At 53.6% G+C, this 12,728-nt stretch overlaps 1 protein-coding gene across 1 annotated transcript in view; it reads right to left on the reverse strand.

Moving 5' to 3' along the window:
- LOC133629375 (hydrocephalus-inducing protein homolog) overlaps positions 1-12,728 on the reverse strand; it is a 115,124-nt gene that overhangs the window by 65,004 nt on the left and 37,392 nt on the right. Inside the window, exons 14-19 of the mRNA XM_062020030.1 lie at positions 8,477-8,612; positions 7,863-8,027; positions 5,675-5,827; positions 2,321-2,559; positions 1,153-1,408; positions 456-599 (exon numbers count right to left, since the gene is read on the reverse strand). Of these exons, the coding sequence (XP_061876014.1) occupies positions 456-599; positions 1,153-1,408; positions 2,321-2,559; positions 5,675-5,827; positions 7,863-8,027; positions 8,477-8,612 (1,093 nt within the window). The remainder of the gene's footprint in view (positions 1-455; positions 600-1,152; positions 1,409-2,320; positions 2,560-5,674; positions 5,828-7,862; positions 8,028-8,476; positions 8,613-12,728) is intronic.

Genomic DNA, 12,728 nt, shown 5'->3' on the forward strand with positions numbered 1-12,728 from the left:
CTTCAAACCTTTCAACCCCAAAAGCACATCTGCCTCTGTTTTACTCCTTTGGTCAGTTTCTGCCCTTCTAGAGGGTTTTACTTTGTCTGTGTGATGCTTTTCCTGGTTAGAAAGCAGCACCAAGGGCTTCAGCATCACTCAGCTGCAGCAACCTGCTCCCACACCTGCAGCCCCAAAGTGGCTGTGCAAGGACTGGCTGGGTCCCACACATCTGCCCCTGTGCCCTCTGCTCAGCAGCCCACTCCTGTCTCCACCTCAAGAAGGGCTGAACAGAGCCAGTGACACTGTCCCCAGCCCCAGGGGAGTGAAAGAATGTTGATGGCCAAAGCTTGTTCCAGTTCAAGAGCCTCATGGGCTTGGAGAAGCTGTTGAACTTCACTCTGCCCAACACACCCCCACAGCCTTGCAGCCATCAGCCATGCTCTGAAGCACCAGGAGGCAACCCAGAGACTCACCTGCTTCACCTGGAAAGTGACTTCCCCAGGGGATATCTGCAGAGTGGGAACAATGAACTGGCAGGTGACATCCACTTGCATGACCTGCTGCTTCCATGCCTTGCTCCTCCCCACGGTGTGACACAGCAGCCTCTCCTTCACCACCTGCATGCAAGAGCCACACATCATGCAGCAGCCACTGGCAGGGTGCCCACTGCAGATGGCAGCCACTCAACAATAGACCCTCCACCAGCCATAAAGTCACAGCCACTGGTCTCCTCTGTAGCCTCCTTTCCAGCTCATGCTGCAGCCAAACAGCCACAACACCTCCCACCTCCCACTTGGAAGAATCCCTGCCCCAAAGGATTCGTGGCTTGACTTGTGCCACTGCCAGGGATGATGCTTATGGGAAGCTGTGGGAGCTGATCAAGTGAAACAACACACTGAGGGAAACAGGTGACAGAAGGGGCAGTGCCAGCACATGCTCCTGTGGATGCTTTGTGGGAAGGATCCATGGGAGAACCCCAAACAGCAAGCTTAGCTTTAGGGCATCCCTCCTTCCTAGGATGTACCATGGCCTCACAGAGCCAGTTTCCAAAGAAACCTCCCCAGGAAAGGGAGGTCTTGCACATCACATGCACAGCCTCTGCTTGAGCTGGGTGCTCTGACACGGTGGGTGATGTGCTGGGGAAGACTCAGCCCTGGTGTGGGACCTCACCTGGGGAGTGCTGGAGAAGCCTTCCAGTGTCATCTCCATAGTCTGGCCTGGCATCAGCTCCATCCTCAGGGGTCGAAGCTTAAAGACAGGGCAGGCAGGTTTGGGGCTCTGGGTAGAATCTTTGCCCCTGATGCCAGTGCTGGGTGGGAGAGGATCCTGCCTGCAGAATGGGCTGAACCCTTCTGTGGTCCAATAGAGCAGCTGAGCACGGCGTCCTCTGTTGGTTGCATTGAAGTGGTGACAGCAGCGATCCAGGCTGCAAGAGAAGCAGAGCTGTTGCATCTGGGAGCTATTGCAAAGCCCTGGAGCTGTTGCAAAGCCATGGAGCTGAGGTGCTGAGGGCCATGGGTTAGTGGTGGGCTGGGCAGGGTGAGGGGAGGGCTTGGACTTCAGTCTTTGCCAACTGAGGTGATGCTGTGATTCTGTTTCAGACACTGGCATTAGGATCAGTTTGAGCATCTTTGAGCTCCCCCCCCTTTGAGCTCCCCTCCCCTCCTTTGAGCTGCACTCTTTTAGTTCACATCCTCAACTTATTCTGCCCAACCTCAGGGGATTTCTGCCCCTGTCCCTTGCAGAGCTGCTGCTGCAGCCACCATCACTTGCCCTCACCTCAGCTGCTGCCCCAGTGGATGAGGAAAGCAGTGGGAGAAGTGAGGAAAGAGCAGCTATGTCTGATGAAGAGCAGCCCTGTGGAGGAGCTGGGGAAGTGAGGGAGAACACAGAGCAAAGACAAATTCCCCTGCTCCTCCAGGACTCCCAGACAGAGGAGAACCAAACCAGCACCATCAGTGCAGCCAAGGAGTCACTGACAAGCTGCCTCTGGGGTCTGCTGGGGCTGCAAGATGATGCTCTGCAGTGAATGGAAAAGCAAGCAACCTTACAGCACAGGGAAATGTGTTTAACTCTTGCCAGGTAGCACTTTCCAGCCCCAATCCTGCTGCTTTCCTCCAAACCTTTACTTGCCACAGGGATAATTCAGTGGCATTGTAGCAACTGGTTTTCACTTGGGTGGCTTTAGAGGGTGTCGAAGGGCTTTCAAACACCCATCAAATGCTTCTAAAGGAATCCCTGTGGCTTCAGCCAGAGCCAGGACCCCCAGGACTCAAAGGACTACAGCAAAACTCCTTGCTGAGCCCCTGGGAGAAGGGGGAGCTGAGAAACACCCTACCTGAAGTGAGCTCCCAAGTTGAGCTCTGGAGCAAAGGGCTTGTCGATGACGATGGTGGTGCCGACGCCAACAGCCTGGACAGGGATGTCGTAGGAGAGGCTGTTCTCTATCAACACCTTCACCTTGTCCTTGAACTCCTCAGTGTCATCCAGGTTTGCTATGACAGCCACAGACACCTCAGTGCTGGGGGGGATCACTCCTTGGCTGGGTTCAATCCTCCAGCGGGAGCGTTTCCCAGCCTGTAAGATGAGCCAAATGTTAATGGCAGATGGGAGCTACAAGCCCTGGTCTCTTGCAGCTACAGGGACACAAAGGACTAAAGACATGGGGTTAAAAACCACAAAGGCTGAGCTTCCCTAAATCCAAGCTATGGTGGCTGCAAACAGCAACTATGCACAAGCTTATAGAACCTGCATTCTACTCTCCTTGGTAACACATGCACTTTGCTTTGACCAACCCAGGGGATGCTGGTGCTCAGCAAAAGGTGATTCCCCCTCCAGTCTCTCTTTTGGAGTGTGGGACAAAGAAAGCTGCTTTGTCTCTGCCAGCTTCCTCACAATGCTGGCCAAGTTGAGAGAGGCTCAAAGCCAGGACTGCTGCAATCCCACCACAGCAGCCACAGGATGGGGGATGCTACTGACAGCCTGAAGAACAACTCAACTGCTTGATCAAAACCCCAAAAGCTTCTTCCCCAAGAAGCACTTAGCACAGCCTGAAGGACTCACACAGTCAGCTCCCACTGTCATCAGCTGCAGCCAGTGCCCTGGTGCCCTCTGCTTTGGAAGATTCAGCTAGAGATGTTTACAGCAGGGACAGAACAAAGCACAACTGCAAGACACGTGCCCAGTGGCCATGGCCTGAGCTTCTCCTCACCCTCCTTGGATGGGGCAGCACTTGCCAAACAGCATTTTAAATAACCCCCCCCAGAAACCACCTCTGCTAACAAGGGGAAGAGCAGCTGGAGGCCAGGGGAGCAGCGATGTGCTGAGCACTGAGGGGCAGCAGCATGGGCAGGTGCCCCAGTTGTAATAACTCCTTAGGCTGGCTGTGCCCTGCATGGAGCCCAGGTCAGCTCTGCTCATCCCAGCATGGAGCACAGCACAATTAACCAGCTCCAGCTAATTGCTCCTCTAGATCTGCAAAGTACAACTCCTCCTCTCACTCATGTTGACACGAGGCAGGTTCAAACAGGACACCCAAGAGCTCTGCTGCAGAGGGGAATGTGCAAGTCTGCTCTCTGACAAAGCCCATCTATCACAGCTTGGCAACAGGTCAGGCAGCAAACTGTACCCAAGGAACTGAGGAATGAGGAGAGGCTGTCTCCATGGAGCCAGACTTTGCACTTCCCAGGGTGAGCTGGTGCAGCCCCACCATGCCAACAGCCTGCTCCAGAGGAGCATCACTTGCAGCTTGTTTGACACAAGAGGAGCATCACTTGCAGAGGAGCATCACTTGCAGCTTGTTTGACACAAGAGGAGCATCACTTGCAGAGGAGCATCACTTGCAGCTTGTTTGACACCTTGCAGAGGAGCATCACTTGCAGCTTGTTTGACACTAGAGGAGCATCATCACTTGCAGCTTGTTTGACACAAGAGGAGCATCACTTGCAGAGGAGCATCACTTGCAGCTTGTTTGACACAAGAGGAGCATCACTTGCAGCTTGTTTGACACAAGAGGAACATCACTTGCAGCTTGTTTGATACAAGAGGAGCATCACTTGCAGCTTGTTTGACACAAGGGGAGCATCACTTGCAGAGGAGCATCACTTGCAGCTTGTTTGACACAAGAGGAGCATCACTTGCAGAGGAGCATCACTTGCAGCTTGTTTGACACAAGAGGAGCATCACTTGCAGAGGAGCATCACTTGCAGCTTGTTTGACACAAGAGGAGCATCACTTGCAGCTTGTTTGACACAAGAGGAGCATCACTTGCAGCTTGTTTGACACAAGAGGAGCATCACTTGCAGAGGAGCATCACTTGCAGCTTGTTTGACACAAGAGGAACATCACTTGCAGCTTGTTTGACACAAGAGGAGCATCACTTGCAGCTTGTTTGACACAAGAGGAGCATCACTTGCAGAGGAGCATCACTTGCAGCTTGTTTGACACAAGAGGAGCATCACTTGCAGCTTGTTTGACACAAGAGGAGCATCACTTGCAGCTTGTTTGACACAAGAGGAACATCACTTGCAGCTTGTTTGATACAAGAGGAGCATCACTTGCAGCTTGTTTGACACAAGAGGAGCATCACTTGCAGAGGAGCATCACTTGCAGCTTGTTTGACACAAGAGGAGCATCACTTGCAGAGGAGCATCACTTGCAGCTTGTTTGACACCTTGCAGAGGAGCATCACTTGCAGCTTGTTTGACACAAGAGGAGCATCACTTGCAGCTTGTTTGACACAAGAGGAGCATCACTTGCAGAGGAGCATCACTTGCAGCTTGTTTGACACAAGAGGAGCATCACTTGCAGCTTGTTTGACACAAGAGGAGCATCACTTGCAGCTTGTTTGACACAAGAGGAGCATCACTTGCAGCTTGTTTGATACAAGAGGAGCATCACTTGCAGCTTGTTTGACACAAGAGGAGCATCACTTGCAGAGGAGCATCACTTGCAGCTTGTTTGACACAAGAGGAGCATCACTTGCAGCTTGTTTGACACAAGAGGAGCATCACTTGCAGCTTGTTTGACACAAGAGGAGCATCACTTGCAGCTTGTTTGACACAAGAGGAGCATCACTTGCAGAGGGGCATCACTTGCAGCTTGTTTGACACAAGAGGAGCATCACTTGCAGCTTGTTTGACACAAGAGGAGCATCACTTGCAGCTTGTTTTGACACAAGAGGACCATCACTTGCAGCTTGTTTGACACAAGAGGACCATCACTTGCAGAGGAGCATCCCTTGCAGCTTGTTGCATGCACTGGTTTGACACCCAGTAGCTCTGAAACTCACCTCACCACCAGCAATTCGAGGGCACACCTCTCACCCTCATCTGTCACCTCAAGCAAGGTGGAGGCCACAAGGAACCAGGAGGGAAATCCCTGCCCTTGCAGGAGCAAAGGCCACAGCATCCCCCAGCTCAGAGCTCCAAACCCATGACTCTCAGCTAAACCCCTGCCACAAATCAAGGGAGAACTTGTCCAGATGAGCCAGGCTCAACCATCTGTGCAACCTGCTTCACTGAGGGCTGCCCCAGCTAAAACTGCCCCCAGAGCCCAGCTCCTCGTGCTGCAGTGGGACAGAGCTTTGCTTTCTCTCTCAGGCAGTGACATGGAAATGCTGCCTTTAAAAATCAAGTCCCAGGCTGCTCCAGCTCAGTCCTTGTCCTTGGAAAACAGCCCCATGGGTACTCACCATCTCTGCCCTGAAGGGTGCAGGGATGAGGCTCTGATTGGAGAGGTAGAGCCTTTGGGAAGCATCTTGTAGAGCTTGGATGGTGCCAAAATTGATGTCACTGGGATGCACGTGGACAACTGGTCCCTCTCCAACACTCACTAAGTGGATCTTCTGCAGGGAGCAGGTAGGGAACATCCCATCAGGGAAGGTTTAAAGAGCTGAGACAGTTCTAAGGGTACTCCTAGAGGGATGTTTGCCTTTTGGTAAGTGTGGGATGTGGAGGGATCCCATCTGAAAGCCACAAGCTCCCAGCTGTCAGCTCTGTGTCAAACCCTTAGACCCAGCTTTGGCAGGATTCAGGGTGTTTGTGCTCAGCTCAAGCTCTCCCAAAGCACCAGCTGGTGTTCATCTCACAGCACAGCACAAGACCCAGGGCTTGTGTTGGGCTCCACACTGGGCTCCTGTCCATACTTGCAATTAAAGGCTGTTAGATCCAGCTTTGGCAAACCCTTAGACCCAGCTTTGGCAGGATTCAGGGTGTTTGTGCTCAGCTCAAGCTCTCCCAAAGCACCAGCTGGTGTTCATCTCACAGCACAGCACAAGACCCAGGGCTTGTGTTGGGCTCCACACTGGGCTCATCACCTCCTGTCCATACTTGCAATTAAAGGCTGGGTCAAACTTAGGTCCAGCTTTGGCAGGATTCAGGGTGTTTGTGCTCAGCTCAAGCTCTCCCAAAGCACCAGCTGGTGTTCATCTCACAGCACAGCACAAGACCCAGGGCTTGTGTTGGGCTCCACACTGGGCTCCTGTCCATACTTGCAATTAAAGGCTGTGTTAAACCCTTAGACCCAGCTTTGGCAGGACTCAGGCTGTTTGTGCTCAACTCAAGCTCTCCCAAAGCACCAGCTGGTGTTCATCTCACAGCACAGTACAAGACCCAGGGCTTGTGTTGGGCTTGTAACCTCCTGTCAATACTTGCAATTAAAGGCTGTGTCAAACCCTTAGACCCAGCTTTGGCAGGATTCAGGGTGTTTGTGCTCAACTCAAGCTCTCCCAAAGCACCAGCTGGTGTTCATCTCACAGCACAGCACAAGACCCAGGGCTTGTGTTGGGCTCCACACTGGGCTCATTGCCTCCTGTCCATACTTGCAATTAAAGGCTGTTAGACCCAGCTTTGGCAGGCTTCAGGCTGTTTGTGCTCAACTCAAGCTCTCCCAAAGCACCAGCTGGTGTTCATCTCACAGCACAGCACAAGACCCAGGCCTTGTGTTGGGCTCCACACTGGGCTCCTGTCCATACTTGCAATTAAAGGCTGTGTCAAACCCTTAGGCCCAGCTTTGGCAGGATTCAGGGTGTTTGTGCTCAGCTCAAGCTCTCCAAAGCACCAGCTGGTGTTCATCTATCAGCACAGCACAAGACCCAGGGCTTGTGTTGGGCTCCACACTGGGCTCCTGTCAATACTTACAATTAAAGGCTGTGTCAAACCCTTAGGCCCAGCTTTGGCAGGATTCAGGGTGTTTGTGCTCAACTCAAGCTCTCCCAAAGCACCAGCTGGTGTTCATCTCACAGCACAGCACAAGACCCAGGGCTTGTGTTGGGCTCCACACTGGGCTCATTGCCTCCTGTCCATACTTGCAATTAAAGGCTGTTAGACCCAGCTTTGGCAGGATTCAGGGTGTTTGTGCTCAACTCAAGCTCTCCCAAAGCACCAGCTGGTGTTCATCTCACAGCACAGCACAAGACCCAGGCCTTGTGTTGGGCTCCACACTGGGCTCCTGTCAATACTTGCAATTAAAGGCTGTGTCAAGCCCTTAGACCCAGCTTTGGCAGGATTCAGGGTGTTTGTGCTCAACTCAAGCTCTCCCAAAGCACCAGCTGGTGTTCATCTCACAGCACAGCACAAGACCCAGGGCTTGTGTTGGGCTCCACACTGGGCTCATCACCTCCTCTCAATACTTGCAATTAAAGGCTGTTAGACCCAGCTTTGGCAGGCTTCAGGGTGTTTCTTTGTGCTCCTCAAGCTCCTTAGATTAGCACCTAAGAGGGCACCATCCTTCCACCTCTCTGCTGCTGCTGCTCCTGCCACCAATCCCTTCTTTCCCTTCCCACACCAGTCATGCCTCAACAGTTCTTGCTTTCCCAGGAAGGACCCTTGGAATCAGCCACCCTTTACCCCCACCAAGGCTCAACTCTCCCTAGCACCCACCAGAGGGGATTTTGCCCTTCCAAACACAGCCATGTGAGCAATGGTGTCTCGTTCTCCCAGCTCCTGAGCTTCCACAGCAATGGGCACACACACTGAGCTGTGAGCCTGGATGATCCCACACGGCACAGGGCTGGAGAACCACACAGCAGCACCCTCCCTGTGCTCCTGCAAGGAACAAAGGCAACTTCAGAGTGATGTCTGAGGAAGCTTGAGGCAGCTCAACTTCTACCACACACGTTTTCAGAGCTCCCTGGGAAAGCAGAATGGAAAGCAGGCACAAGACTTGGATGTCTTCAGCATCTTCAGGGGGGTCCAAAGCTGCTGCTGCATCCTCCACCAGCACCCACTCCCATGCTGGCAGCCTCCTTCAGGCAGATTCCCACAACCCTCTGAGTTCTCCTGCATGAAACCACCCCAAAGCCTACAACACAAACTGCTTCCCAAGGTTTATCTTCAGGAGGTTCCTATTTAACCTCTCCCAAACATTTATACACTCAGGTAAGTTGTTCTCAGCAAACCTGTAGGTTGAATATCAACCAGCAAGGTCTTATCTTAGTTTTTCCCCCCCCTAATAAACCCCTGGGTGATATCTGATGGATGAGGTGATGCCAAACCTGAGGGAGAAGCCCATAGCAGCCAGGAAGGTCGCTGTCATTCACCAGGGTCAGCATCTGCTGATGGGGATGTCTCAAGAAGCAGCGTCCAAACCTCACGATGGGGCTGAGCACTCGCAGGGCAGGAACCACACAGCTGGGCAAAAGGAGGGCCAAGAGGCAATGGGGGATGCTGAGACCATGCAGCATGTGTTTGCTCCTCAAAGATGGAGCATGCTTGTCACTAGAACACAGCTATAAGTCACCTTTCACTTCACTCTCCTGTAAAGGATGGGCAAACCCTGAGGCTCAGCACCACACAGGCTGCCAAGTGCCCAGGCAGACCACAGGGCTCTGTCCCAGAGCTCCCTGATGGGTACTTTTACCCCAAGAGGCTTGCAAAGGCTCTCCCAACAGTCCCAGCAAGGTATGAGAGCTGGGGGAGCTTTCCCATCATGGACCAGTGCTCACCTGGGCTGGAGGGACACAAGACTTTGGTGTCTCTAAGAATGATTCTCTCCTCTTTCATGCTGCTGAAAACTCAGCCATTTGCCCCAGGGAGAGGGCACAAAGCACCACCATGCAGTGGGGCACTACTCCCTCCTGGCACCTGCAGCTACCTTGGTCCTGCACCCTCCCAGGGCCAGACACTGCCTGCTCCCATTTGCAGTTGTTTCACAAGCAATTGCAGCCCAGGCACTGCCTGGATGACTCTGATGGGAACAGGCAACAGCAGCAGTGAGCTGCATCCCTCTGCTCACTCAGCTGGCACCCAGGATCCAAACTGCACCAGCAGCTTCTGCCACAAGGTGTGGGAAGATGATGCTCAAAAGAGCCAAAGGGAAGCAGACAATCCTGAGCTCACCTTCCACAGCAAGGGCTGCTTTCCCCTTCCTAAGACCTTGCCTTTATTTGTCCTCCCATCAGCCCTTTTCTCATGTGGCACAAGGTTTTCTCAGCAGCTCTCAGCACAAAGCACCACCATGCAGTGGGGCACTGATCCCTCCTGGTACCTGCAGCTACCTTGGTCCTGCACCCTCCCAGGGCCATGCACTGCCTGCTCCCATTTGCACTTGTTTCACAAGCAATTGCAGCCCAGGCACTGCCTGGATGACTCTGATGGGAACAGGCAACAGCAGCAGTGAGCTGCATCCCTCTGCTCACTCAGCTGGCACCCAGGATCCAAACTGCACCAGCAGCTTCTGCCACAAGGTGTGGGAAGATGATGCTCAAAAGAGCCAAAGGGAAGCAGAGAGCCCTGAGCTCACCTTCCACAGCAAGGGCTACTTTCCCCTTCCTAAGACCTTGCCTTTATTTGTCCTCCCATCAGCCCTTTTCTCATGTGGCACAAGCTTTTGTCAGCTGAAGCACACAGCAGCTCTCAGCACAAAGCACCACCATGCAGTGGGGCACTGATCCCTCCTGGCACCTGCAGCTACCTTGGTCCTGCACCCTCCCAGGGCCAGACACTGCCTGCTCCCATTTGCACTTGTTTCACAAGCAATTGCAGCCCAGGCACTGCCTGGATGACTCTGATGGGAACAGGCAACAGCAGCAGTGAGCTGCATCCCTCTGCTCACTCAGCTGGCACCCAGGATCCAAACTGCACCAGCAGCTTCAGCCACAAGCTGTGGGAAGATGATGCTCAAAAGAGCCAAAGGGAAGCAGAGAACCCTGAGCTCAACATCCACAGCAAGGGCTACTTTCCCCTTCCTAAGACCTTGCCTTTATTTGTCCTCCCATCAGCCCTTTTCTCATGTGGCACAAGCTTTTCTCAGCAGCTCTCAGCACAAAGCACCACCATGCAGTGGGGCACTACTCCCTCCCAGCACCTGCAGCTACCTTGGTCCTGCACCCTCCCAGGGCCATGCACTGCCTGCTCCCATTTGCACTTGTTTCACAAGCAATTGCAGCCCAGGCACTGCCTGGATGACTCTGATGGGAACAGGCAACAGCAGCAGTGAGCTGCATCCCTCTGCTCACTCAGCTGGCACCCAGGATCCAAACTGCACCAGCAGCTTCTGCCACAAGGAAGATGATGCTCAAAAGAGCCAAAGGGAAGCAGAGAGCCCTGAGCTCAGCTTCCACAGCAAGGGCTACTTTCCCCTTCCTAAGACCTTGCCTTTATTTGTCCTCCCATCAGCCCTTTTCTCATGTGGCACAAGCTTTTGTCAGCTGAAGCACACAGCAGCTCTCAGCACAAAGCACCACCATGCAGTGGGGCACTACTCCCTCCCAGCACCTGCAGCTACCTTGGTCCTGCACCCTCCCAGGGCCAGACACTGCCTGCTCCCATTTGCACTTGTTCTACAAGCAATTGCAGCCCAGGCACTGCCTGGATGACTCTGATGGGGAGAGGCAACAGCAGCAGTGAGCTGCATCCCTCTGCTCACTCAGCTGGCACCCAGGATCCAAACTGCACCAGCAGCTTCTGCCACAAGGAAGATGATGCTCAAATGAGCCAAAGGGAAGCAGAGAACCCTGAGCTCACCTTCCACAGCAAGGGCTACTTTCCCCTTCCTAAGACCTTGCCTTTAGTTGTCCTCCCATCAGCCCTTTTCTCATGTGGCACAAGCTTTTTCAGCTCAGCACAAATCACCACCTGCCTTATGCAGTGGGGCACTGATCCCTCCTGGCACCTGCAGCTACCTTGGTCCTGCACCCTCCCAGGGCCATGCACTGCCTGCTCCCATTTGCACTTGTTTCACAAGCAATTGCAGCCCAGGCACTGCCTGGATGACTCTGATGGGGAGAGGCAACAGCAGCAGTGAGCTGCATCCCTCTGCTCACTCAGCTGGCACCCAGGATCCAAACTGCACCAGCAGCTTCTGCCACAAGGTGTGGGAAGATGATGCTCAAATGAGCCAAAGGGAAGCAGAGAACCCTGAGCTCACTTTCCACAGCAAGGGCTACTTTCCCCTTCCTCAGACCTTGCCTTTATTTGTCCTCCCATCAGCCCTTTTCTCATGTGGCACAAGGTTTTCTCAGCAGCTCTCAGCACAAAGCACCACCATGCAGTGGGGCACTACTCCCTCCCAGCACCTGCAGCTACCTTGGTCCTGCACCCTCCCAGGGCCAGACACTGCCTGCTCCCATTTGCACTTGTTTCACAAGCAATTGCAGCCCAGGCACTGACTGGATGACTCTGATGGGAACAGGCAACAGCAGCAGTGAGCTGCATCCCTCTGCTCACTCAGCTGGCACCCAGGATCCAAACTGCACCAGCAGCTTCTGCCACAAGGTGTGGGAAGATGATGCTCAAATGAGCCAAAGGGAAGCAGAGAACCCTGAGCTCACCTTCCACAGCAAGGGCTACTTTCCCCTTCCTAAGACCTTGCCTTTATTTGTCCTCCCATCAGCCCTTTTCTCATGTGGCACAAGCTTTTGTCAGCTGAAGCACACAGCAGCTCTCAGCACAAAGCACCACCATGCAGTGGGGCACTACTCCCTCCCAGCACCTGCAGCTACCTTGGTCCTGCACCCTCCCAGGGCCATGCACTGCCTGCTCCCATTTGCACTTGTTTCACTTGTTTGCAGCCCAGGCACTGCCTGGATGACTCTGATGGGGAGAGGCAACAGCAGCAGTGAGCTGCATCCCTCTGCTCACTCAGCTGGCACCCAGGATCCAAACTGCACCAGCAGCTTCAGCCACAAGGAAGATGATGCTCAAAAGAGCCAAAGGGAGGCAGAGAATAGTGAGCTCAATTTCCACAGCAAGGGCTACTTTCCCCTTCCTAAGACCTTGCCTTTATTTGTCCTCCCATCAGCCCTTTTCTCATGTGGCACAAGCTTTTGCCAGCTGAAGCACACAGCAGCTCTCAGCACAAAGCACCACCATGCAGTGGGGCACTACTCCCTCCTGGCACCTGCAGCTACCTTGGTCCTGCACCCTCCCAGGGCCAGACACTGCCTGCTCCCATTTGCACTTGTTTCACAAGCAATTGCAGCCCAGGCACTGCCTGGATGACTCTGATGGGGACAGGCAACAGCAGCAGTGAGCTGCATCCCTCTGCTCACTCAGCTGGCACCCAGGATCCAAACTGCACCAGCAGCTTCTGCCACAAAGTGTGGGAAGATGATGCTCAAAAGAGCCAAAGGGAAGCAGACAATCCTGAGCTCACCTTCCACAGCAAGGGCTACTTTCCCCTTCCTAAGACCTTGCCTTTATTTGTCCTCCCATCAGCCCTTTTCTCCTGTGGCACAAGCTTTTGTCAGCTGAAGCACACAGCAGCTCTCAGCACAAAGCACCACCATGCAGTGGGGCACTGATCCC

Source organism: Colius striatus, unplaced genomic scaffold, assembly GCF_028858725.1.
Source record: "Colius striatus isolate bColStr4 unplaced genomic scaffold, bColStr4.1.hap1 scaffold_40, whole genome shotgun sequence".
Classification (NCBI taxonomy): Eukaryota; Metazoa; Chordata; class Aves; order Coliiformes; family Coliidae; genus Colius; species Colius striatus.